Genomic DNA, 23,929 nt, shown 5'->3' with positions numbered 1-23,929 from the left:
ACCGTGGGCCGGTGTCAGGGAAGAAGTTGAGAGCACAGATCTGATTGGTTTCTCCCCCCAGGAAGCGGAATGCCTTCGGTTATCTCATATTGCAGTCACAGACCAGGTGACCGTGCGCGGTAATTTTCTGGAACGCGGCGGGCTTCCAAAATTCCAATTCACGCAATCGTTGACCGGGAAAGTAAGCCACCTTCTACGCTAACAAGGGGACTTCGGTGACGCCGCTACAGACATACAGGCGGTCAACATCTTCGGCTGCCAGAATTTAATGGGGACGAGAACAGTCTTGAAAAGGGACATCTTCACATCTTCACATGTTCCTCGGGCATTCTTTATGCAGGGAATGCTCAAGATCACCAGAAAATTCCAGAATACTTTGACAGGCTGACAGGATCGACATGACCCTGTTGGTGGGGTTGCATCAAATGGCGAAGCTCGATGCTGTTTGGTTGATGAAGCGAGATCTGGGACAGTACCACAGCAGTTCCGATCAGTCGGACCGGTGGGTCCGGCGGGTGGAGTGGTGAGCACGGGCTGGGCACAGTTAACCACCCGCACCATCGGGCCGTGAGGTGGTGTGCTCAGGCAGATAATCAGCCTAAAAATAGTTAGTCTGGAAGGAAGAAAAATTTGAATATATAAATGTACGAATACGCCAGAAATGAAATTTGGATCGTCGTCGCCAAGCTGAAGCGGCGTCAAACCGAACCCGAGTGATTTTTGGTCCGCTGGGTTTGGGCTTCTCTGTGCTGTGTGTGTCCTGGCCATCCCAGCACAAGGCCTTCATTGGACGCCAAGTGTTGACGTGTCTCAGCTCCAACACTGGCGAGTGCTCACGTGCTGTCTGAGACAATGACGTTTCTGAGCCATAATCGGTGCGCGGTTTCTTGAAACCCCACGATGGAAGGGTGGCTCGTGCGAGCTGCATTCCCCAATTTTATGTGTGACTGTCTCGGCATCGGCCCGAGCTTACCCTACGTGCCTACTCACCCCCATTAGCGATATTCCCAACTTGCTACGAATACAATGCCCGATTCACTCACAGTCCAATTAGCCAACCAAACGAGCTCCCACAATGTGCACGCCTTCATCACCGGGCTGGCCATCCAGCACAACATGGCCCGAGTCTTCCTCAAACCCGACGGCAGAGACCTCTACTATCCCGAGTCACCACCGCCAGGCACCATCCTGCAGCCACTCACCCAAGACTGCGCTATCCCGCTTGGCCCCCCGGGAAACACCGTCACTGTGATTATTCCGCAGATCGCTGGCGGCCGCATCTGGTTTAGCGCCGAGAAGCAACTGACCTTCCTACGGAATCCAGGAGGGCCTGGCGGTGGTGCCGCCCTCGTCGAGCCATCGGTCCTCAACCCGAGCGACCCCAACGCCAACGTCGACTTTTCCTTCTGCGAGTTCACCCTCAACAGCGATCAGCTATTCGCCAACATCAGCTACGTCGACTTCGTGCCTCGCTTGCCCATTGCCCTGACCTTGCACACCAAGGACGGTGCCGTGCAGCATGTGAGCGGGATGGCCCCTGACGGCTTGGAGAGGGTGTGTGCCGGGTTGAGGGAGCAGACCGCCAGGGATGGCTGGCCATGGGACAAGCTTGTCGTGCAACCCAACGGACACGACAGGCCGCTGCGGGTGTTGAGCCCGACACACGGCAATGCGGTAGGGGCGAGTTTCGACGGGTACTTTGAGCCGTTGGTCGAAGCAGCGTGGAAGAAGTACTGCACCTCCGAAGAGCAACCACCACCCCCACCACAACAACTACAACCACAATCACAACAGCAAACACAACAAGAACCAGAGCCATCCAAAAAACACCGCCTCCGCCTCTCCCTCCTCCGCCGCAAGCCCAAGCCCGACCCCAACCCCAACCCAGCATCACCACCCGCAACACCCCCCCAACCTCAACCCCAACCCACCACCACCCCCACCACCCTCCGCATCAACACCCAAGCCGCCCCCGGCATCCTCACCAGCCACATCCCCCCCTCTCCTTCCCCCCTCCTCCTCCACATCGGCCCCGAAGCCTTCCCCCGCCCCAGCACCGCCGACATCCTCGGCTGCAACAGCGGGCCCTTCACCACGGGCCCCTCGCCCACGCGCAACGCCATCATCCCGCGCCTGGCCGCCGCCTTCCAGCGCGGGTGCATCGTCGCCACGGCCGAGCACCCGTCGGGACCGGACACGTTTTATGTCGGGGAGGGGCCGCTGAATCATTATGCGAGGGTGGTGCATGAGGGGAATGAGGATGGGAAGGGGTATGCGTTCGCGTATGATGATGTGCAGGTGGATGGGGGGGAGGATCAGAGTGGGAAGGTGGAGGGGGGGGAGGTGCGGGTGTTGGTGGTGGCGGTGGGGGGTGGGGGGGTGAGGATGGCTTGATTGGGGGTGTGAAGGGGTGGGTTGGGTGGGTGTGGAAGGGGTTTGGGTTTGGGTTGTTTGTTTGGGGGAGGGGGAAGGGATAAAAGGGAAGGGGATAGGGGGGTAGGGGTGAGGTTGAGCGGCTCCGTATTAGATCGATCCAGCCCGGTGAGAGCTTTGGGAACCGGGTGAAATCATGGTAACGCTTCCGATCTTGGTAGCTCGCGTGAGGTCATGCAGGGGCGAGCAGCCATCACGAGGCTTTGTGTTCCGCAGCCGAGGTTCGTTCAAAAGGGGGAGGGGGCTTTGGTCGAGCGAATGTCCAAGTTCGAGTAACACAGGTGAAGAACTTGGGTAGCTTTTCTGCACGTTAAGGACAGCGATATTGCATTAAGTGGTATATTATAGGCTTATTCGCAAACCGGAGGAATCTTGGGCTCCGTGACGGCTGGGTAGCGGCTGGGCAACACTTGAATCTTTGCATGGCAGAGATGGCATTGATGGTTCTCAGCCGCGGGCCCAAAATAGTACACACCGCCTCGCGGCAGCATGGACGAGAGTGTCTAACCTTACGATGGCTCGCAGTCTCTCTCAAAACAAGGGGGGGGGTTAGCAGCGAAGTGTCAGCAACGGCCGACAATAATATCAAACACTCGTCACGATGAACCATTTCCAAGTGCTTCGGCCGTCTCCGTTGAAGATCATTGTGATGCAAGATACCTGTTTTGCCCAATCACCTACTGCGGTAACCATTCGCACCAGAGAGCGGCGGAATATGACACCGATACGCCCAGATTGGGGTCCAACCGTCAATATTGATCGCCAAGCTCCCTTGGCTGCAGCCCATTCATAGGACGGGAGCAACTCTAGGCCTTTCAGGATTCAGCTCGGTAGTGATGCTTACTGGAACACTGTTTGTGCCAACCCTTCCCCGGATTTTCATACTAGCGGCGCTGGCTCCGCCACAACGGTTTTGAGGCCTCTGCTGACCGATCGTCCACTTCGCGCCGCACCATCTCCCCGGTGGCGCTGGCCGCTACCATGGTTGGGTGAATGGGTTACAGTGCCTGATCCAAACCAGGACCATGACACGGCCGCGGCGCAATTTAGGCCAACAACAACGCCTGTTGATGCCGTGAGGATAGTCTACATGTAATTTCCAATGTTTGGCCGGCTATGGTTGAGGTGTAAGTTTCTTACAGTCTCGTTGAAAGACTATCCGAGCTGATGATCTCTCCCTGTATTCCTGCGCAAAAGTCTGTTGACAGGCGAACACGCTGGGCAAGAAGCTGGACAAGAAATGAATACTTAAAGGGACAGTTGCCCCCGACTTGAAGCAGAATATTCACCAGCATCAACACCCACAACTCCAGCCTCCACAGCAACAACTCCAGCCTCCACAACAACAAACACCTTCGCACACCAAACCCCACAAAACCAGCAACAGTGAGTTGCCCCACGAGTCCAACCCTCACTCCACAACCGAACCTTCACTAACCCACCCGCCTCAGAACCAAAACCGCCACCATGAAGGTCAGCAGCATCTTCCTCGTCGCCCTTCCCCTCGTCTCCGCCTGGAAGCTCGAGCTCTGGGCCACCGGCGGGCGCCATGTCACCATGAGCGGCACCAAGGACAGCGGCTGCAAGGACATCTCCTTCACGCCCGTGCTTAACGTCAACAAGGCCAAGCTCAACCCCGCGACCTCTCTCTACCCCGACCCCAAGACGTTCGAGCTCTACGTCAACAAGGGCTGCCGCGGCCTGAGCTACCGCAACGGCAAGGGCACCCACAAGATGAGCGCCCGCAAGATTCGCAGCTACAAGGTCTACTAAATCAGACACTTCGGACTTGTCTGGCTGTATATAACCGGATGTGATGGAGTTGGGCGGAGGGTGGAGGGGTGTATATGGGACGGGAAAGGGGTTTAGGTGGGATTGGACTGGGTTGGACTTGGCTTTGGACTTGGTTTTGAGTTTCGTTCGGATTCACTTCTTGATTTGGTATTTGGCTTGCGATTTTGGTTGCACGCTCTTTCACCGTTTTGTGGCTTCAATGTACATGGTTCGCGAATATACTCTCCGATATCACTCCGCCACCGCCGCCAGCAGCTGTTCCTTGTTGTCCTCAACATACTTCCGCAGATCCGTCAGTTTCAGTCCCCGCTGGTAGTTCAGCGTCCTCTCCATCTCCCACGACACCCCAACCCCCGCCCCAAACACATTCTGATACTTCAACATCACGTCCTCCGGCTCCTGCTCCAGCCTCTTCCTCAAAAACTCCCGATCCCACAACTCCCGCTTGAACCCCCCTCCAAACCCCGCCTCCACCACATCCGCCACCTCCCCATACGACAGCGTATCCCCCGACACATACACCACCCTATCCTCCGTCCCCTCCGGCTCAAACACCACCTCCGCCACCGCCCTCCCAATCCCCTCCACATCCGTCACCGTCACCGTATTCCCCCACGCCCCCAACCCCCTGACCACCCTCCCCCGCAAATCCACCACCCCAAACCCCTTCAAAAACAAAAAACTCATAAACAGCCCCGTCGACACCACCGTCCACCCCGTCCCCTCCTGCCCCGCCAACAGCCCCCTCACAGCCAACATCTCCCCAAACAACTCCCCATGCCCACTCCCCTCCACCCCCACTCCCGCCTCCCCCTCCCCAAACACCTTATAATCCACCCCAAACTGCCACGGAAAAAACCGCCCCACCCCCGCCTGCACCGCCGCCTCGGCAACACGCAATAACGTCCCCGGCGGCGAACCGTACCCGCCCGCTTGGATCACCACGTCATACTTCTTGAACACCGCCGCGAGTTCGGGGATGGGGGTGTGGGTGAAGTCGCCGGCTTCGAGGGTGATGCCGCGGGTGGTGAGGGCGGTGAGGGAGGTGATGGTGGTGGGGTCGGTGGAGGTGAGGGTGGAGGGGCGGCGGAGGAGGGCGAGTTTGGGGGGGTGGGGGTGGGTGGTGTAGGACGGGTGGGTGGTGAGGGCGGTGAGGATGGCGGTGCCGAGTTCGCCGGCGCCGATTATCAGGATGGAGGTGGGGGGTGGGGGCATGGTTGGGGGCCAAGTGGTGGTGGTGTTGGTGGTGGGTGATAGGGTGGGTTGGGTTGTGAATTGCTGGGATGGACTGAACTTGGCTTGTGGGAGAGCGTTGTGTTTGGGGTGACGGCTTGGTCACTGATGGGTGTGTGATGATATGCTTGGGAAAAGTGCAGTGGGAGTGAATGACTCCGTAGCTTTATCCTTCCCCTCAGACGGAGATAGCGGAGAATGGGAGAACCGGCACGGCCCCCACGGGGTGCGTATGGATCGTCGAGGGTTGAGTTCTCGGCGTGCTGACAAATTCGTCAACACGCATGTACTGCCGTAATAAACCGAACAAACCTGGACACCTCTTCTGCCTATGATGTTATTGTGGGGTAATGGGCTCAAGCATCGCTTATTAGTTAGTCATCTACTATCTCCGTGTCTTGGTGGTGGTCCTGGTTTCTTCCATTATGGGCTTGTTCACCATCTTGGGAGTTATTTGCTCGGCCAGCTTCCAGTCATTAGTTGATGCTCAGCCTGGTCACTAGAGTGGTGTTCCGAGGAGTTCACATGGGTGACACGCCGGGGCCAATATCAGGGCCTATTACTTCGTACTGGAAAAGGCTCCTCACTTATGAAGGCCAGTCGGGGAACGAGACAGTCCAGGCTTGATTGTTTCTGTGCTTGAACATCGCAATGATCATATTACTCGTGACTTTTTGCAGCGCCACCCCATCGCCTCTTACGTGCCGAGTTCGTGATATCGTTCCAGCCTCCTTCCCGTCACCCCAGAAGCCCAACCGCCATCCAAGCCGCCGCAACCGCCGGCACAACCCCGCCCCTAGAAGCCCCCCACACGGCTGCCGCGCCCGTACTTTCAGTCGACGCGGGCCCTGCCTGTGTCGCCGACGTTGCTGCCTCCGTCGAAGTTGCCGTTGCCATCGTCGAGGTTCCCGTGGGGCTGGTGCCGGGACAGTAGTCGGTCGCACCGGGCTTGACGTATTTCTTGAACCTGTCCGGGGCCGTCAGCCCGTTGAGGCAGTCGTGATACTGGCAGTCACCCGAGATGGTGTCGAAGAAGGCCGACTGGCACGTCTTGTCGTTGTCGCAGTATGCGACACACTCCTCGTACTTGGTGAAACGGGGATATCCGGCGGATACGGCGCCGGCGAGGGCGAGGGCGGCCAGGAAGATTGTCTTCATTGTGGTTGTGGTTTCGTGAAGTGATAGTGGGAAGGAATCTGGTGAGAACTTGAAGAAGAGTCTTTGTGTTCGTCTCCAAGAAGGGCTGCGGCCCTTTTGAAGTCATCGTGCCATGTCGCGCTGGTGGCGGAACTAGGCAGTTCCTGGTTCTAGATCAATTTCGCTAAGCTTTTCCGCCTCCCGCTAAGCTTTTTTCCCCTTGCGCTAAGCTTTTTCCCTCCACGTTAACCCTCGGAGCTGAATCATGGGTTCCATGAATATCGTCGAATGGACTCGGCTAGAAGCTGACACCCATAAAGCGTGGAACTTGTGCAAATTAGCAGGCCAGGCAGCGCGCATTTCCACGGACAGTTACGACCTTGCCCATCTGCGCAAAGAACCAAACCCATGAGCGCTTGGACGTACGAGGAGCTCGGCCATGCCGCCGGAACGTGGTGACGCACTTAACGGGTTAGAGTTGCGAACAAGGTGTAATAGCTTTGAGACAACCAACTCGCCTCTGCTCTGCGTGAACCAACCTGCCGCCCGGCGTTAACAGTACCCCGACCATAAATAGTCTGTCTGGTCAGGCACGGTATTGATTGAAACGGTGCGCTCCTCGCTGCGACTACGGGCATAGCAGTGATTGGAAACGTCCAAAAATTGGGTCAGACAATGGTCTACTTGTCAACATTTAGTTGTCTGCATCACCGTCACCGTCACCCTCATCCCCTCCTTCTTCATCGCTCGACACTTCATTATCATCATCGTCTTCCTCTTCGTCTTCGTCTTCGTCATCTTCTGCGGACTGTCAGGAACGAAACATGGAAACATACTGCAGGGTGCACACGTACCGTCCATTTGATCCGGGTCAGGTTCTTGTGGCCATACGGGGGCCATAACTGCAATCGCCTGCGCGACAGCCTTGTCCAAAGTGACCAGGCTGGTGGAACAAGTCCAATCTCGGGTTTCCGGCCCGTCCCCCGTGGGCTTAAAGGGCACGTTACCTCTGAACCCGCTGTTCCTATGGGCGATTTGGCTGAGGCTCAGCGTCCGCAGATTCAAGCCGCGCACCTTGGATAACACGGACAGACAACGGTCCCAGGGGTTGATCTTGGTCGTCGTGTGGTCGCTATTTTCGTTGATCAGGCACACCCTGCGGAGATAGAGCGAGGTCAAGGTAGGCGCGAACTTGACGATCAGGTTGAGTACAGTTTCTGGTTTGAGCTCGGTATCTCCCAGGTCGAGACGCTCGAGGGGAGGCTGGATGGGGGCCATGTCGAACGAGGCGTTGGGCTTCTGGGTGTCTTTGAGGGCCAACCAAGAGAGGACCTCCTCCTGCTGATCCCAGCTCGAATCCTTGAAATTCACACGCAACCAGGTCAGGTTGATGGTGAGTGACAAGAACTTTTGGAACATGAAGGGCCTCATCCTTGAGTTGTTTGCCAAGCCCAAAATGAGATGCAGCGACTTCAAGTTGGCGAGGACCGGCGATATCGCTGCCTCCATGCGCGGCGGGATGTAAAAAGCATGGTCATGAAGTGCGAATGAGATGAAACCTGACCTTGCCGAAGCTCTGGCGAGAACCTCGAGGCTGTTTGGGCGGGCTTGTGCAGCGGCTAGTGCGGCAATAACAGCGCTGAAAACCTGGCTAAGGTAGGCGTCCTGGTTATGCCGGGGGCTGGTGGCAACGGCGTTACCGGTCGACTCTGCCAACGTTTTGGCGCCCCAGCTCCTCCACTCGGTTCCCCTCCCGTCACGGCTGCGGCTTGGAGAATTGAAGTCGCGGATGTCGACTGTCTCCAGGTTGGTGAGGTTAGCGAACGCCTCGGCGAGCATATCTCGGAGCCCCCCTGCGGCTATCAGCTGCATGTGATCTGCATTGGCAAGTTCGAGGCGGACTCTCGATTTATCATCCCTACTTGGGCTATTATAGTAGACCGGGACTAAGCGATCTGTAGCGATGATGACGTGCTTGAGGAAGGGTGACAGATTTGGATGCTTGGAAATGTCGATCAGGGCCTGTAGGCTCTCGGTGAGAACCATGAACTGTTTCTTGCGGAAGAACTCATGTGAGAAAAAGTTGAAGAGCCCTTGTTCCAGGGCCTTGCAGCTCAATCGCACATTTCCAAGGTCGGTGGTTGAGATGTGGTGGGTGATTCGGATTAGGACCTCCAATGGGATTTGAGCCAGGCCAGAACCGAGCTGAGGATCCACGGCAGCCACGGTTGTGCCGGACATGCTTGCGGCGAATGTGTTTTGTTTTCTCCGGGAAATGCGGAGGTAATTACTTGTGGATGTCCAGCTTGAAATTTGGGTTCAGGTTCTGGCTTGGGTTTTAATCATCGACGAGGAAAGCGCGTTGACGACGTTTGGCCGCGTTGCTGCCTGCAAGCCACTGATAAGGTAGGTTTAGGCAGATGGTGGGTCCCCTCATTCATGGCGAACCAATGGCGCCGTTACTGACTCTCGATCTCTCAAAACCGTCACTCAAAACCGACGCCGACAGACAACATGGCAGATTTCAGCTGCCGAGTCATGCATAATCACGAAGTTCCGAAAAGTTCCTAACCGTACATACACAGTAGAAGACTGGAAACTCCAGCTCTACTAGCGACATGGAGCTACATAGCTCGGCATGTCCACGGCGGCAGTCCGCCTGGCTAGTGGCGCTTTGGAGATGCATGAGGATATACGATACGCGAACAAAACTCCGAAATTCGAAGGTTGTCTATTGGGTCTTGTTCTTTTGGGCCACAATTTCCCGGGCTACCTTTGCGGCGGCCTCGACAATCAGCTCGTGCTCTTGTGAGTGTATCCTTTCTTCGAGTTGATGCAATTCCTCTCCTGCACGGCACTCGATCTCTTTCACCAGAATCGGCTCGCCCCGGTCGACCTTGTCAATGACATAGTGAACCATGATGCCTGTCTTGTTATTCTCGAGCTTGCCCTCCTTGAAGTCGTTGAAGGCCCGCTCAATCGCCCCAGCACCGTCGTATTTTCCTTCCGGTCGATCAGTCACGAGGCCGAACGGTAACAAAAAAAGAGCCCTTACCTGGTAGTGCGGGGTGGAGGTTGATGATCTTGATGCCCGCAGCATCGATGGGGTCGAGGAACTGCTTGCCAAACACATACATCCAGCCAGCTAGGACCACAAGGTCTGGCTTAAAGTCACCTTGCAACAGCTTCTCCGCCAACGCCGCATCATATTTCTCCCTAGATTCTTGGATCTTCTGTTGGTCCTTTTCGGCCTTGGCTTGAAAGCCGTGCGAGATCAGGTTGAAATACTCCCATGGGATGCCAGCAAGATCTGCTCTTGTGGTCGCATAGGCTTTCCCACGGTTCACAATCAGGCGGACAATTTTGGAATCTGGGATCCGGCCAGTAGTGACGGCATCGATGAGGGCCTGGAAGTTCGAGCCGTTCCCGCTGGCCATAACGACAATGCGACAAGGGTCTGCCATGGTGTTGCTGAGTGGGATGTCTCGTGAGGTGAAAACTTGTTGAGACCCCCGTGGTAGTCGCTCTGAACAGATTTTTGGGAAGAGTCGTCCAGGTTTTCAATGCAGAAAGTCGATGTCACCGTCTGTGTCGTCAACGCCAAGAAGATGGTAGTTTGGTGTATGGTGACTGAGGGCTTACCCCGGCTCCTGCTTCGTCATGATGCGCCAATTCGGTGTTGCACCGTGAAAATGTTTTGTGGTGGAGAGCAGAAAACGGGGGTTAGGGGTGGCCGAGCATCGAGGTGTCCGACACCGGCCGGTGGGCAGACACGGGTCGGTGTTTTCTATGGGGCAATATACATGCATCGTGTTGCGCTTTTTTGTGACTCTTCAGTAGAACATTACAATCTTCTCCGCTTATGGGAGTGTCGGATGCCATTTTACGGAAGCTGTTAAATGACTTTCGTTTTCGTTCAAGTTTTGGTGGCTGGAGAGGTCACTGCTGCGCGAGTAACAAGTGTGGCACAGCTCGATAGTTAATTTTTGTCTCCCGAATTTTCCAGTGTTCTTAAAGCCGACCGAAGAAAGCCGTTGGGCGGGAAGTTGTGATTGGTTGCCAAGGCGGCATGTTTCAGAACTGTCGTGGCGCGGCTCCGTCAGCCAGAGCTGAGAAGACTCACGTTCCCCTAACCGCCATCTCAGAACCTCAAAAAATTATTCTACGAAGGAGATTGTGCTACGAAATATTCCTAACTATCGGGGGATCGATACGAAGCAGGGGGCGGACTGCCAATGAGGTCAGAATTGCATGTCGGTTCTTTGCGACCAGGTTTTTGTTGACCACCCAATTTTTTAGGCAACACTCAAAGTTCTGCATGTCCATCTCAAAGTTTCAGACGAATGTCGTCGCGGGGCAAGTGGATGCTGGGTCCCACCAGGGCTGAGCAAGCCGCACCCATCATTGGCTGTCAGTGGCAATTCCCCACGATTTGAGATGGAAGCCATTGGTCAGCATGCCCCCACTCCTATTTTTACAAGGAAAAGAGAGAGGACCACGAACAACCCCCGAGCCCCAATGCACGCGAAATGGCCCAGGGCCGCCAGGATTGCAACCGTCACATCAGCAGTGGGCACGGCACACTCTTTTCGGAGTTGCCTGGCGAGCTGGCTTCGCGCTTTCGTCGCGTGTTGCCCATCCGAAGAAAATGGGATGAAGAAATTCTGGGCCGCGAGCAAAGAAAGCTTTGAAGGGTTCATCTTTTTTCAGATGTTGAATCGGATCAAGCATTAAACCACTGTTATGGGGGGCCCGTGGAGTGAGACAGGCAGGCCATGATCGAGCATCCGGCCGGGGATGGCTGAAGGAAGGGGTCCTGATTCGACAGGCGAGCGAGCGAGAAGGATGGCATCAAACCCCTGCAGTCAACCCCTGCTCCCGTCAGCATTTGGGCGTGCCTAGCCACGAACGGGACGGGATCCCGAGCGGGTGGTCCTGTCCAAGGCGGTTTTCCTCATCTTGCCCGTTACATGGTGCAATGTGAGAAAAAGCGCGGCAATCCTCCTCTTCGTTGCCGCTGCTTTCACGTTCACGTCAACTTCGACAATCACCGCTCTCACCCCCTCGCCGGTTCCGACCCGCCTAAGCTCAGCATCGCCGCGCCAACTCGCAGCGGCTTGTCCTTCATCAGGCGGGAACATCCTCGAAAGGAGACCGATACTCGCCAGCCATGCGGTCGCAGCTTTGGCTCCTGGCCGCATCAGGCCATCTCGCATGCGCGGACTGGACATTCGGGCAGGATCTTGACTATCGTGGAGGAGAAGTAGCCCACTTATTGCCGCGGGAGACGAGGGCATCGGACCACGACGGCGCAAATGGGTGGACACCAAGGCCAACCGAAGGCCCGTCATTCGAGCTGGCGCGGAGGAGACATGATTGGGCTAGACTGAAGCGGCAGTCAGACAACACTTGGGTCGACGAAACAACATGTGGATGGCGTGCTAATAGCGAATGTGAGTCTTCTTGATCCTGCCCTGTCAAGGGACCCGCTAATGAACATTCTGCAGCCGTGCCATTTACCTGCCCAGCATCGCATACTTGCGCAACAAACACGGACCACGTCGTTGGCTGCACATCCTCTGATGGGGACAACCCATTCTTCACCGTGTGCCTCGATTATCAAGCCGTCCAAAACGGAGCATGCGAATCCGTTGGCCCAAGAACCGGTTGCTGGTGAGAAGCAAATCAGAAATTGTCTGTGATCTTTGGTTTCGACTAACACGTATTAGCATGACTGAGAGCATCGGCCAGTGCATTACGTACCTCTGGCCTGGTGCCACAGTGAAGTCCATGTACCGATGCTACACCGAGCGGGCCGTTATCACCATGTTGAGCTCGCCCCCGGGCGCCGAAAGTACTAGCGTCAGCACCACTAGCACCACCAGCACATCGGAATCGTCAACTAGCGAGACCGCCTCGGGGACGACCGACCCAGCGCCGGGAGAAACGGAAACCGAACCCCCGACTTCCGAGTCAGGAGGCAGCAACACCGGCGCAATCGTCGGCGGAGTGGTGGGCGGCGTCGCCGGCCTTGCACTGATCGCTGGTGCCATTGCTTTCGTGATGATCCGCTCGCGCAAAAAGAAGAACAATGTCGTCGGCGGCAACACGGCCTATAGCGCCGTCGCGCCGGGCGACGCCGGCTTCCCGAGCAGCCCCATGCCTCCGGTTTCCGGGTATCCGCCCTCCCATCTGTCCCCCCAGATGAACCAAGGCAGCCAGTACTACAACCCGAGCACGATCGGCTCCACGACGTATCCCGAGACCCCGTACCTGGGCAGCACGACGCCGCAACCCCCCGGCGCCTACGATATGCGGCACTCGTACTACGACCCCTCCAAGCCAGCGGATCAGCAGCAACCCGGCGCGTATGCCCCTTACCCCGGTGCGCCGTACCCTGGGCCCTATCATCCGCCCGCGCCGATCTCCGAGTTGGACAACACAAACGTGGCGCCGGGGCAACAAAACAACCCCGTCGAGATGGGAGACAACGGGCCCACGAACCGGTAGACGATGCCGAGGCGAGTTCGGGGTATGGGGGCTGTAACGAACGGATAATGGGTTTAGAGGAGTCCTGGGGTGGCGGCGGGGTGTTACGGGCATTAATAATGTCTTTTTGTTTGTTCTCCTATTCTTTTATTTTCTCTGAGCGAGCGGATTCCCATTTCATGTATACCTACTTGGTCCTTCGGACGAAATATCAAGGCGTCAACGGCGTACAATACATTACTACGATAAAGAAGAGACATGTGTTCCGACACTTGAAGCAACTCCGGATTGGCGACCCAACCTCCCCACCATCTGATGTTCGATTCTATCTACATACGGCTAGACACGCAAGACTAATACAAAGGAAACTCAAGCACCAGCGGCACAGCCAGCGTGGCGGTATTTCTACATACATGAATATTTCCAAAACGGCTCCTTCTGCCCCTGATCTCCCACCTGCGTCAATATCGGCCATCCCCCAACCAAAAGAGACCGAAAGAAACCATGGCCTTGGCATTTCCTTTTGTGTTTCATAGCATTTACCCTCAAATCCTACCCAGTCTTCGCCCAATCCTCAACCACCCTCCTTCGTGCTTCGCACCCGACGCTCGATGGGCGGCCCATGGTCCCGTTACCCGTCGGTCCCGACCCAGAACACCGGGGATAGCAACCCCCCACCCCTCGTGCATTTCGTCCTATCCTCACCCCAAAGTCCCCCGCCCCCAACCGAACCCCCACCCCCGAACCAAACAGCATCACCCCCCTCAGCCCTTCAAACTGGCCAAATTCACCGCCGTCACCGCCTCCCCCCCCCTCAGCACCGCCAAAATATTCCGCATACTCAACTCCTCAAACCCCACATGCGTCTCCACCGTGCCCCCCGCATTATGGCAAGTTAACATCACCCTACCCGCCCCCACACCCACACCTCCCTCCCCACCGCCCACCACCTCACCCCCCTCCCCACCAAACCCCGACAGCTGCGTCGCCAGCCTCACCAGCCGGGGATGCACGCGCGGCTCCTCGGCATGGACATCCAGCGCGGCCGCCGACAGGTGGCCTGACTCGAGGGCGTCGGCGAGAGCGGCCTCGTCGACGAGCGAGCCGCGCGCGACGTTGACGAAGCGCGCGCCGGGGCGGAACTGAGCCAGCGTGGCGGCCGTGATGAGCGGGCGTCCGTCGGGGGAGGCGGGCGTGGCGAGGACGATGCAGTCGGAGGTTTGGAGGAGGGTGGAGAGGGTCGGGTGGAAGGTGGCGTGGAGGGAGGTTTCGAGGGTGGTGGGCTTGCGGACCACGTCGTGGTAGGCGATGCGCATGCCGAAGGAGGGGTTGCCGAGCTTGGCGGCGATCTGTTGCCCGATGTTGCCCAGTCCGATGAGGCCGAGGACGTGGCCACGCGGGTTGTGGCTTGCGGCGGTTGCGCGGGCGTGGCAGGTCTGAAAGGCCTCGCGCGCGCGGGCGTCGTCGGTGGGGGATGGGTTGGTGGAGAGAGAGGAAAAGGTTGCCGCGGTCATGCACCAGGGGAGGTGCCGGAAGGTGGAGATGATCATGGCTACGGCGAAGTCGGCGACCGCTTCGGCGGCGGCGAGGCCCGAGTTGCAATAGATGATTCCTTGTCCGCGTCAGTAGGTGTCCGCTCGTGACAAGCCGTGTGTTGGGGTGGGCGAGAATGACCTACCCTTCTCTCCCAGAAGCTCGGTATCAACCCAGTCGAAGCCCGCGCCGGCACTGGCGAATACCTTCACCGTATCTGGGAGCAAGCTGATAAGCTCGGCATCCCACCGGCCCATCTCGCCGCCTGTGCCCCAGAACGGCCGGAAGATGGCGCTGAAGTCCCCCCAGCGGTGCTCTTTTAAGGCGCGTATGAACTCGCTGCGCTCTCGTTCGTCCGCGCTAGGGCGGATTACTTCAAACTCGGCACTGAATTCTGCGTATGTCCCTGGGTTGTATTTGATCGGGTCACCGATATGAAGGACCACGGGCCGCTTCGGGGTGGCGCGTCCCGGCGGAAACATTCTGGTCATGGCAGACATGGTCGCGTTCGGTGACAAGTTGGGGACGGGCGGCGCGGGAGACATCGAGCGTGGTGTTGATGCCGGCACCGGGGTGCTCGGGGGCATCGGGGTGTTTACCGGCTCGGCCATTGCCACGGCGCAAGGTAGCAAGATCTCGTCCGAGTTGGTCGGGCAGGGTCGGGGGCTAAGGAAGTGAGGTGTCTCGTAGCTTAACCGTCTCGTCGATGCTTGGGCGAGGGAACTCGTAGGATTGTCTCAAGAGAGGGATAAAGGGGACTTGTAAAGGTTTGTTGCTATCGCGGGCTGGGAAATATCAATGCGACGCGGGGCAGGGGGGAAAGGACTGTCGCAATGCGAAAGGCAAGCCCCGCTGCGTCTGCCGCGATAAGCTGCGAGAATAGCGACGGAGTGCGCCAACCCCCCGGGAGCGCCGATCGCGGCGAGGCTTATTATAATGTGATCGAACCATGGCCGTGGTCTCGAAAAGAGCGGTCACAGGGGCACAAGGGCGGAGAGACAAGAAGCCATCGGCTCCAACCCGTCACACAGGACGAGAACCTGGGAAAATGGACTTCAAACATTCGTCTGAGCTGTTGGTGCGGGGCACGCGGGGGGAGGAGAATGTGGAGCTGAGTTGTGTGTTTCTTCTCCAAACCTTCCTGGGCTTCCCCGCGCTCTCCGCGGTGGCTTTGGTGGGGTTTCAGCGCCACCGGTCCTGGCCGGCTGGGAGCCTTGCCTGAGGAATCCCTCCTTAGTCCCCCCCACTTACGCCTCCTCCCTCAGCACATTCGCACACCAAAGCGACCCACTCATGAAAAATACATTTCCAACAAAATCCAACCACATCAGCTTGTTAACCATGCCCTTTGCCGGACCAATACCGAACCAAAAGTTCCAACCCAGGTAGGGGATCATGGCTAGGCCGAACGCGGTGAAGCTGAAGGCGGTCATTTCGGAAGTACCCAACAGCAAGCCACATGTCATAGCTTGGGCACCAAAGCATCTCGCAAAGAGGTGAGTAGTGGCATTCGCCATGGTGACGTATTTAGGCGTGAAGCCGAGCGCGATAACCGACTGGGGGTGGAGCAAACACCTTCGTTTATTGAATCCGGGTAAGCATGAAGTTGATGGTTAAACACTCAAAGACAAAAGTTTATACCAAGCACCCAGGCCAATATACGCCGTTGCCATCGTGGTCTGGAGGCGGCGAACCGTCTGGAGTCTCTGCGGAGTTGCCATTGCCGGTAGCCTTGGGGTGTCGGCAATCTAGGGAATGAGTTCTTCAGTTCGTCATAGAACGGGCGTCATGATTTGCGTGATGTACTTTTTCGTTAACCGCGGGTTGCGGGCATTCAGACTTCGGGGCCAGTCCGAAAGAAGGTTGGTCAGCTTTATCATCCTAAGAATTCCGACCTCGACCCTGAATTACCCGGCTCCGCTCAGACAAGTTTTTGGTATTACAAAACGCCACAAAAGCCAGCTGAACATGATGATCAGCAACTCAGAACCACGGTGGTGTTGGTGCCTCCGACTAGGTAGAAGGGCCTCGGGTAGGGGGCTTGACCAACTTCAGTCAGAAACCAACGGTCGTAGGGGGTGGAGCACTACGGACCAAGAAAAGAATCGATCCCCTTCATTTTGTTAGAACATACTCGTCGACTTGATGGGAGACGGAGCTGCCGAGTTATTGTTGGGCACTAAATGGACAAGATAGAACTTACAGTTGCTTCCCTTGCGAACCTGAACCTTTCACTAGACATTAAACTGAACCAGAAACCAAGTTCCCAAATTTACGCACCCTCAAGACTACATTGAGAATCTTAACTCTGGACAATACCCACTTGCTCTTTCTATAAGAGTACCTACCTATACCTAGGTACCTACCTAGGCAAGTGTGGGCGGAACTCGATGGCCTGGTTCAAAGGGCCGATCTGCCAGGAGAAGGCCGGTTCCTCGGTTGGACATGCTCACCTACCTGAACAACTGCAACTTTCAAGCTACTCAAGACTTTCGAGTTATCGTGAGATACAAATCTATGAAGAAAGAGAAATCTGAGACTGAGGATGCCAGTCCCATTTTCACTTACGCCATGATACTACGGTTGGTATTAGCGTAGGTACGTAGATAACCAAACCAGGACTGAACCAGAAGCATTGCAAAACGTGCTTCCTGCCTCCTGCTCCCTGTGTGTTAGTGCCCTGGACGCCATAGAGGCCACAAGTTGAAGGGCACCCTTGGTTCCGTGAGCGGATCGTACCTCGGTAGGTGACAAGCTTCCCACCTTGAAGCCCACCTGATGTGGCTTCTGTGCTGGTTCGGTCATTGCAACCTCTCTCGTTTGTCAGCGGAACACGATGCTTTCACGGAGTGTAAGCTTGGCCGCCGAATTGGTCAGTTTTCGAGCAAAAGGGGTAACACCTCCGCAGCCACCAAATCGCGCTCCGCGGGTACACCGGATGCAACGATCGTCTGCAGCGGCGTATGGCACACATCATTGATAAACGTGTGGCCTGTGGTCTTCCGGTATTACATGCATACCCGTAAGTGCTTGTTGTTAACAATATCGAATTCATATGTCTTGCACCATCATATATCTTGGACGATCCCACCCTCCCCCCCCCCTGATCTCTCTTCAACCAAACCACCATCGTACGAGATTCCAAACCTCACACGCTCCCTCTCCACCCACCACCCATCATGCGCCCCTCCAACCCCCTTCTCCTCCCCCTCCTCGCCACCCTCACCACCGCCCTCCCCACCACCTCCCTCCAGCCGACAGCCCGCTCCACCGCAAGCTTCACCGGGCGCGGCCGGATCCGGGCGCTCTGGAACCAGGGCGACTACGCGGACCTCGGCTGCCTGACCGCGGGCGGGCTGTGGACGACCAACAACGCGCTGTGCGGCACCTTCACGGGCACAGCGATTACCACCAGCAGCCTGCCGACCTTCAAGCTGAGCTCGTCCGCGGGGCCGTGCTATATCTATGGGGCGCAGTTTAAGTGCGAGCAGGGGGTCGCGGGGTATGAGTTTGGGGTGCGTTATTCCTTTTTTTTTTCTTTCTTTGTTGTGAGGTTGGCTGGGCTGGCTAGGTCGGGTTGGGTCGGGTACCTACCGTTCCTCGATATCAAATGCTAATGATGGCTGGGAACACAACACAGATCTGGCCGTGGCCCAACTCGATCCCGGGCAAGGACTGTCTGCGGTATGGACAGTACGGGCTGATGGCCAGCTCGGGGGTAGGCGGACCTCCAGCGCCGGGCGCCGCGATAGATGTGCATTTCGTGTCGTACATTGAGCAGGGCAAGTATGTGTGGTTGACCTGGGCGCCAGTGTAGGCGGTGTAGACGGTGTACGCGCTTTGGGTGGGATGAGGCTACAGATTGGGAAAATGGGCGGCGTGAGAACTCTGGGTTGATGACACACATAGGGTTGGTGAGTAAGAGGTTGGTAAAACGGTGAGATTGTGGCTTGCAGCAATGCCGAATGACAGCATACGAGAAATTTGTTGCCCGTCGGATGGAGGGTGCGGGTTCGACGATGATTGGGTTTGGTCTGTATCTACGCGTTATGTACAGAACTTATTGGCGTGACCACCAAATTTGGATGGACAAGGCCGTCCTTTTCAGCCATTTTGAACGCAATGAGGAACATAATGATGTTTGGATGCTGGAGAAGGCTGGAGACTGTGGGCTACGAGGGGACGATGGAGGACTCGAAATCTCTCTGGTCGAGAAGTCAACCAGACTCGAGAGACCCCTTTAATGAACCCCTTCTGAACGTCTACCACACAAATCAACGCCATGTGTGCGTATATGGCTTCCACCCTTCTCTGGAAAAGTCACTTCTCCACGCCCAACCCCTTTAATTACACGAATACAAATGACGAGCACTTCAGCATCATTGCCTTTCGGTTTTAACCAACACTCCAGAATCACGATTCATCAGAAACTGAACCCTCAGACAATCGCGAATGTTGCAATTGGAACTCAGGAGGGAAGCGAGGCTTTTGGGGGGTGGCTGCGTGGCAGATACGGCGCAAATCTTTTGAAAGAAGGAACACGTCCCGGTGTGTGTCCTAGCGCAGGTCCAGCCCAATGAAGCCATCACCACCTTCTCGACGAGCACAGCAGTTGGATGCCCTCCTCGGCTCGTCCTCGGTTGATCCGTGGCACCGTGGCACGGGCAGGATGTGTGATTGCGATCCACATTAAAAACACGTGCAAGCGATGACATTAATGAATTGTTGTTGTGGTGCACAGACCCCCAAAGCCTGCCTATAAATTCTCGGCCAGGTCGCCCAAGCTTGCTCTCTTCTCTTTTTCTTCTTCATACTTACCTTGGTTGATTGCGGGGAGATCAAGAAAACCCTGCCATATGACGGAGAGCCTGCATTGCACATCGTGGTGCTAGCCGTCATGAATTGTCCTTCGGGGCCGTTCCGGCCGTAATTTTTGCTGTCAAACAAATCTCTTTTTCACTGTGCACGTCGCATGAGCGGCGTCATGGGGAAGAAGCCCATTTGTTTGACCACGTTGATGCGACGCGTCGGTCCCAACTGGCCACATCCCCTCGGCCTTGAGTCCCATGAATCGTGACATGTTGAATCAGTGTATCACTGTATCGGGCTAAAGCTGTCGAGGCGTGAGTCCATGTTCCTGTTGGGTTTTTTAAAATCGCGATCCGATTACGCGCCACGGTGGCTAACTTGCCTCAGACTACCAGACGTCAGCCAACACCAAGCGCAAAACACGAGGGGATGTTAAGTCCGTCGACGATATTTCCGAGTCCTTGCTGCATGAACGGACTTCGCATCGGGAATATCTTTGATATAGCACGGCATTACTCCACACCGCAGACAAAGCATGTCCGTCTTGGGATATGGTCGGTCGCTCAAACACGCGAAGCGCGAGAGAAATGCGGCCCCCAAGGGCACGGCGTGCTGGTCACCGTCCAGCGATGCTATCCCAGCTGTGAGCCTCGGACAGAGGGGTGCTTAACTCCGGGGATCACCATTCCGATGGCGGCCAGTGACAATCATTGGACAAGAGCGGTTGGGTGACGGTATATCCGGGACGAAAGTGCATCCGGCGGTATGTTATAAATTGCATCATGCCAAACCCCTCTCATTCCCCTAGCACACACCAGAGCTCCTCCCTTCAGTTCACCACCACAACAGCAACCACCCCAAGAACAACACCAACTCCAAGTCTCCAACATGGCCACCACCACCACACCCCAACTCTCAACCTGCTGTCTGCAGGCCTCCCTCTGGGAAGGCACCCCAACGGGCAGCGAAACCACCCTCGACGGCGTCCCCAACCCAACCTACATCGCCTACCCCCCCTCCACCACCACCACCACCCCCCAAACCACCCCCCCAACCACCGCCAACGCCATCCTCTACATCCACGACCTCCTCGGCTGGACGTTCCCCAACGCGCGCCTGGCCGCCGACGCCCTCGCGCGCGCCACCAACGCCACCGTCTACCTGCCCGACTTCCTCGGCGGCGAGGTGATCGACTTCGACGCCGCGCTGGCGGGCCGCTTCCACGAGCTGGACCTGCCGGGTCTGAAAGCGCGCAACGCGCGCGCGGTGCGCGAGCCCGAGGTGCTGGCGTACGCGCGGGTGTTGAGGGAGAGGTATGCTGGGGGGAGGGTGGGGGTCGTGGGGTATTGTTATGGGGGGTGGGCGGCGTTGAGGGTGGGGGGGGAGGAGTTTAAGGGGGAGGGTGGGGGACGGGGGTTGGTGGATTGTGTGGCGGTCGGTCATCCGAGTATGTTGGTGCCGGGGGATGTGGAGGGGTTGAGGGTGCCGGTGCAGTTTTTGGCGCCGGAGTTGGATGAGGTGTTTACGCCGGAGTTGAAGTTGCTGGCGTTTACGGCGCTGCAGAAGAGTGGCGTGCCGTTTGATTATCAGCATTTTCCGGGTGTGACGCATGGGTGTTTGCAGAGGGGGAATGCGGATGCGAAGGGGGAGAGGGCTGCTATGGTTAGGGGCCATCATGCGCTGGTGGCTTGGTTCAAGCAGTGGCTTCAGTAGGTGTCATTGGTCGGTGTAATGAGGTCACTAAGATGGCAGGTCGGAGGAAGTCTAGTGTTGATCATGATAAGTCCCTAAGTTGCGAAGAGCGAGCATGTAAGAACCCTTAAGTCGCTGAATAAGAATCAGGTTACGTGTGACTGTAATTGAAAAGCTCATATTGCGCTACAAAATACCACTCAACACAACGTCCCTTGCTCCAGTTCCTTGTCCCGGTTCTCAACCCGCAGCAGCACGGCTACCGTAGAGTGTCTCCGCGGCATTCTTACTGACGGGGTTGTTACGGCGGTCCTCGAGGGTATCATCACCTCCAAGATCCTTCAAGGCCTGCTTGCTGCTCTGTTTGGATTCTTCGCTGGTATCTGCATGCTGTCAATACCGAGCCCCTGAACAAGAAAGAGAAGAAGCGTCTTACTGGGGTTGGACAAGTTGGCCTTGTGGCCCCGGATCTTGCTGGCCGTGTCCTCCTTCCCCTGAGTGAGCTCCTGCATGTCATTCGACATGGCTGACTTTGCGCCTGCAGAATCCATGATGCTGGTATTCAAAAACGAAGTGCAATGGTTTGAGTTACTGGATGGGTATGCACAGTTGAGATTGTACTGTTCGCAAAGCAGTGGTTGCGCTTTGCGAAAATAAAGAGATGCGATGCTAGTGTCATTCGAAAATATCAGACCAACAATTAAATACTGATATCAGGTTCAGGTCCCGATATGACGTTGTGTCCGACCGAGGGTTGGTTGGAGACCTTGTGCCTGGAGGAACTCCAGGTTCCTTAGGGCGAAAATGCCATGGCCTGCTCTAAGCACGGACCAGTTTTTTCTCCACTAAAACAAGCCTGAAAAACGGTGTCATTTCTAACCTGTACTGTCGACTTCTCACTGTAGAATTTTGGCTTTTTCTCCTTTTCGACTTCTCTCTCGAGCATCTCGACGTCTGGCGTCATCTGCATTCTGCTTCATCGAATTAGCATCTCGCGGTTGGACTTGGCGGTGGAGGTGCACGGACCGTTGTTGCTTTGATCTGGCCAATCAGATCGCCAGAAAAAAGCCGCTTACCCCCACATTGGCATCAGGGCCCCTGTGACTCGCTGCTTCACTCGTGCCTTTGTGTGCCTCCGTCGCGCAATCCTCGACAATCACGAACCAAGATATCAAGTTTCTGTCAAAAAGTGGCGAAAATGAGGTTTTAGGGTCGACATCTATTATGGGTTGACTATTACTACTAGAGCGACGTACCCGCATCTTCGTCAGCTGCTTCAGTGGCCTGCGCTAATTCGGCCATGGCGTCCCATTCCTGGAACCACGGTTCGTGCCTGTGGTCCTGCTCGAACCGCCGTCTGGTTTCCTCGCCCTGTCGTTCCAGCTTGAGGATTGCCGCCTTCATGTCTTTATCAAGCACGTTCTTCGGCTCGATAAAGTCACCGCGCGCCGGCTTCCGGAACAGATGCAGCCCGTCCCAGCTCTGCGCCCTCGACAGCTGCACATACAGGCTCATGAAGCTAGGTCGAGTCGCCGTGCCGCCAAAGTGGACGCCTTTGAGGTTGACGAGGACGTCCGAGAATTGTTTTCCCTGGCTCTTCTGATCTGTCATGGCGAAGGCCGGCGTACAAAGAGGTCCTGTTCTATGGGTAACCCGCCGAAAACCCGGCTTGCCCCTCCATCTGCCTTCCTTCCCCCGCATTTGGCTCGGGATGGCGACCGTCTTGCTCTTGATCAAGATGGTGCCGTTAGGGAGCCCGGGGATGGCGAGGTCCGCGCTATCGTCTGACTGAAGGAGGACGGCCACCGGCGGTCCAAGATGAAGAGTCACGTCACTGGCGAGGGCAATGGTGCCGGCAGCAAGGTCGGGAAAGATGTCGACGGCCTTGAAAGGTGCGCCGTTGACCACCTTTAGCCCGACAAACTGGTTCCGAGTCACCACCACCGGCATCCCTTGAGCGTAGAAGAACAGGCCCGGGGTTGGCAGCTGGGAATCGTCTCCGTAGCGAAGCACGCGGCACAGCTCTTCCACACTTAGTCGCTTCCCCGAATCGGTGTCATGCTTGGCCACAAAGATGGAGATGTGTCTGCCGTGGGCACGAGCCCACTGGACAACGGCGGCCATGTTCAGGTCCCACCGGTCTTGGTTCAGAGGCGTAATGGCTCTCAAACCATCTACGAAGGAGGACTTGCACGACGGTGTATAGACGCGGTGGCATAGCCGCTGGAAGTCTAGCTCGGTCTGCTCGCCATTGCGCAGGCGCCGAAGGAAGCCCCGCAGCTTTGGACAGCCGGCTGCGCGGACCTGTTCGCGGAGGATGACAACGGTGGTGAACTGGAGGAACAGCTTATGTGCAGCTAGGTGCCTTGCAGCGCTCTCTGGTCTCTGTCCGCCGCGGTCCCTAGGCATTGGCAAGAGGAGGCTGGTCTGCAGGACGGGGTCGAACTGGAAGAAGTCGCCGAAGAACAGGACCATTGGGATCCCACCAAACGGGCGATGCTGGTCGTCCCTGTACTGCCGCAGACGGCTGTCTACCGCCGCGAGCGTGAGCCCGCCCACCTGGCTGATCTCATCGACGATCAACATGACCATATTTTTCCAACGCAGCTTTTCTTCTTCCGATATGTTCCTTGCAACCTCGTTCTTGCCCTCGAATCCAATGTTGGTCGCCGAGTGCAGCGTCACCCCGCCGATCAGCGCGGCCGCGTTGCCGCTGGCGCCCGTCAGGAGCAGTGTATGGAGACCGTCCTTCAGCCGGAACATGTCGTGGATTGCGTGGATGACGCGAGACTTCCCCGTGCCGCCCTCG

General features: G+C 56.7%; 13 protein-coding genes across 13 annotated transcripts; 6 read left to right on the top strand and 7 right to left on the bottom strand.

The window, feature by feature from the left end:
• Positions 1–680: 680 nt before the first annotated feature.
• Positions 681–3,038, top strand: F5144DRAFT_124388 (glycoside hydrolase family 64 protein). The gene is made up of 2 exons (XM_066782234.1): positions 681–2,192; positions 2,554–3,038. Exons 1-2 carry the CDS (start codon positions 1,027–1,029, stop codon positions 2,729–2,731), a joined length of 1,344 nt encoding a protein of 447 aa, XP_066646716.1. The 5' UTR covers positions 681–1,026; the 3' UTR covers positions 2,732–3,038.
• A 635-nt stretch (positions 3,039–3,673) lies between these two features.
• F5144DRAFT_562729 (uncharacterized protein) lies at positions 3,674–4,469 on the top strand. The gene is made up of 2 exons (XM_066788340.1): positions 3,674–3,819; positions 3,885–4,469. The coding sequence occupies exon 2, from the start codon at positions 3,901–3,903 to the stop codon at positions 4,204–4,206; it is 306 nt and encodes a 101-aa protein (XP_066646715.1). The 5' UTR covers positions 3,674–3,819; positions 3,885–3,900; the 3' UTR covers positions 4,207–4,469.
• Positions 4,459–5,705, bottom strand: F5144DRAFT_527379 (uncharacterized protein; the record flags this gene model as incomplete). Its single annotated transcript, XM_066786852.1, has 2 exons — positions 5,189–5,705; positions 4,459–4,864 (listed from the first exon to the last, which is right to left on the bottom strand). Exons 1-2 carry the CDS (start codon positions 5,440–5,442, stop codon positions 4,459–4,461), a joined length of 660 nt encoding a protein of 219 aa, XP_066646714.1. The 5' UTR covers positions 5,443–5,705.
• A 493-nt stretch (positions 5,706–6,198) lies between these two features.
• F5144DRAFT_482748 (uncharacterized protein) lies at positions 6,199–6,618 on the bottom strand (the record flags this gene model as incomplete). The annotated part of the gene is made up of 2 exons (XM_066785354.1): positions 6,199–6,510; positions 6,577–6,618. The coding sequence occupies 2 exons, from the start codon at positions 6,616–6,618 to the stop codon at positions 6,199–6,201; spliced, it is 354 nt and encodes a 117-aa protein (XP_066646713.1).
• A 673-nt stretch (positions 6,619–7,291) lies between these two features.
• F5144DRAFT_599807 (uncharacterized protein) lies at positions 7,292–8,838 on the bottom strand (the record flags this gene model as incomplete). The annotated part of the gene is made up of 2 exons (XM_066791036.1): positions 7,292–7,398; positions 7,452–8,838. The coding sequence occupies 2 exons, from the start codon at positions 8,836–8,838 to the stop codon at positions 7,292–7,294; spliced, it is 1,494 nt and encodes a 497-aa protein (XP_066646712.1).
• Positions 8,839–9,248: 410 nt separating this feature from the next.
• Positions 9,249–10,162, bottom strand: F5144DRAFT_124261 (formyl transferase). The gene is made up of 2 exons (XM_066782233.1): positions 9,653–10,162; positions 9,249–9,600 (listed from the first exon to the last, which is right to left on the bottom strand). Exons 1-2 carry the CDS (start codon positions 10,059–10,061, stop codon positions 9,329–9,331), a joined length of 681 nt encoding a protein of 226 aa, XP_066646711.1. The 5' UTR covers positions 10,062–10,162; the 3' UTR covers positions 9,249–9,328.
• Positions 10,163–10,564: 402 nt separating this feature from the next.
• On the top strand, positions 10,565–11,549 carry F5144DRAFT_124252 (uncharacterized protein). The gene is made up of 2 exons (XM_066782232.1): positions 10,565–10,837; positions 10,897–11,549. The coding sequence occupies exons 1-2, from the start codon at positions 10,667–10,669 to the stop codon at positions 11,329–11,331; spliced, it is 606 nt and encodes a 201-aa protein (XP_066646710.1). The 5' UTR covers positions 10,565–10,666; the 3' UTR covers positions 11,332–11,549.
• Positions 11,550–11,767: 218 nt separating this feature from the next.
• F5144DRAFT_599805 (uncharacterized protein) lies at positions 11,768–13,107 on the top strand (the record flags this gene model as incomplete). The annotated part of the gene is made up of 3 exons (XM_066791035.1): positions 11,768–12,050; positions 12,105–12,270; positions 12,327–13,107. 3 exons carry the CDS (start codon positions 11,768–11,770, stop codon positions 13,105–13,107), a joined length of 1,230 nt encoding a protein of 409 aa, XP_066646709.1.
• A 743-nt stretch (positions 13,108–13,850) lies between these two features.
• Positions 13,851–15,230, bottom strand: F5144DRAFT_590503 (uncharacterized protein; the record flags this gene model as incomplete). Its single annotated transcript, XM_066790161.1, has 2 exons — positions 13,851–14,698; positions 14,765–15,230. 2 exons carry the CDS (start codon positions 15,228–15,230, stop codon positions 13,851–13,853), a joined length of 1,314 nt encoding a protein of 437 aa, XP_066646708.1.
• A 636-nt stretch (positions 15,231–15,866) lies between these two features.
• Positions 15,867–16,292, bottom strand: F5144DRAFT_599803 (uncharacterized protein; the record flags this gene model as incomplete). Its single annotated transcript, XM_066791034.1, has 2 exons — positions 15,867–16,194; positions 16,261–16,292. 2 exons carry the CDS (start codon positions 16,290–16,292, stop codon positions 15,867–15,869), a joined length of 360 nt encoding a protein of 119 aa, XP_066646707.1.
• Positions 16,293–17,752: 1,460 nt separating this feature from the next.
• F5144DRAFT_124211 (uncharacterized protein) lies at positions 17,753–18,634 on the top strand. Its single transcript, XM_066782231.1, has 2 exons — positions 17,753–18,134; positions 18,260–18,634. Exons 1-2 carry the CDS (start codon positions 17,799–17,801, stop codon positions 18,434–18,436), a joined length of 513 nt encoding a protein of 170 aa, XP_066646706.1. The 5' UTR covers positions 17,753–17,798; the 3' UTR covers positions 18,437–18,634.
• Positions 18,635–20,316: 1,682 nt separating this feature from the next.
• Positions 20,317–21,141, top strand: F5144DRAFT_545235 (uncharacterized protein; the record flags this gene model as incomplete). Its single annotated transcript, XM_066787350.1, has 2 exons — positions 20,317–20,741; positions 20,877–21,141. The coding sequence occupies 2 exons, from the start codon at positions 20,317–20,319 to the stop codon at positions 21,139–21,141; spliced, it is 690 nt and encodes a 229-aa protein (XP_066646705.1).
• A 134-nt stretch (positions 21,142–21,275) lies between these two features.
• F5144DRAFT_562712 (uncharacterized protein) lies at positions 21,276–22,093 on the bottom strand. Its single transcript, XM_066788339.1, has 2 exons — positions 21,557–22,093; positions 21,276–21,503 (listed from the first exon to the last, which is right to left on the bottom strand). Exons 1-2 carry the CDS (start codon positions 21,669–21,671, stop codon positions 21,361–21,363), a joined length of 258 nt encoding a protein of 85 aa, XP_066646704.1. The 5' UTR covers positions 21,672–22,093; the 3' UTR covers positions 21,276–21,360.
• Between the last annotated feature and the right edge of the window lie 1,836 nt (positions 22,094–23,929).

This window comes from Chaetomium tenue (genome assembly GCF_020726465.1).
Source record: "Chaetomium tenue strain MPI-SDFR-AT-0079 chromosome Unknown F5144scaffold_2, whole genome shotgun sequence".
In the NCBI taxonomy this organism is placed as follows: Eukaryota; Fungi; Ascomycota; class Sordariomycetes; order Sordariales; family Chaetomiaceae; genus Chaetomium; species Chaetomium tenue.
This window is presented reverse-complemented; position numbering and strand designations above follow the sequence as displayed.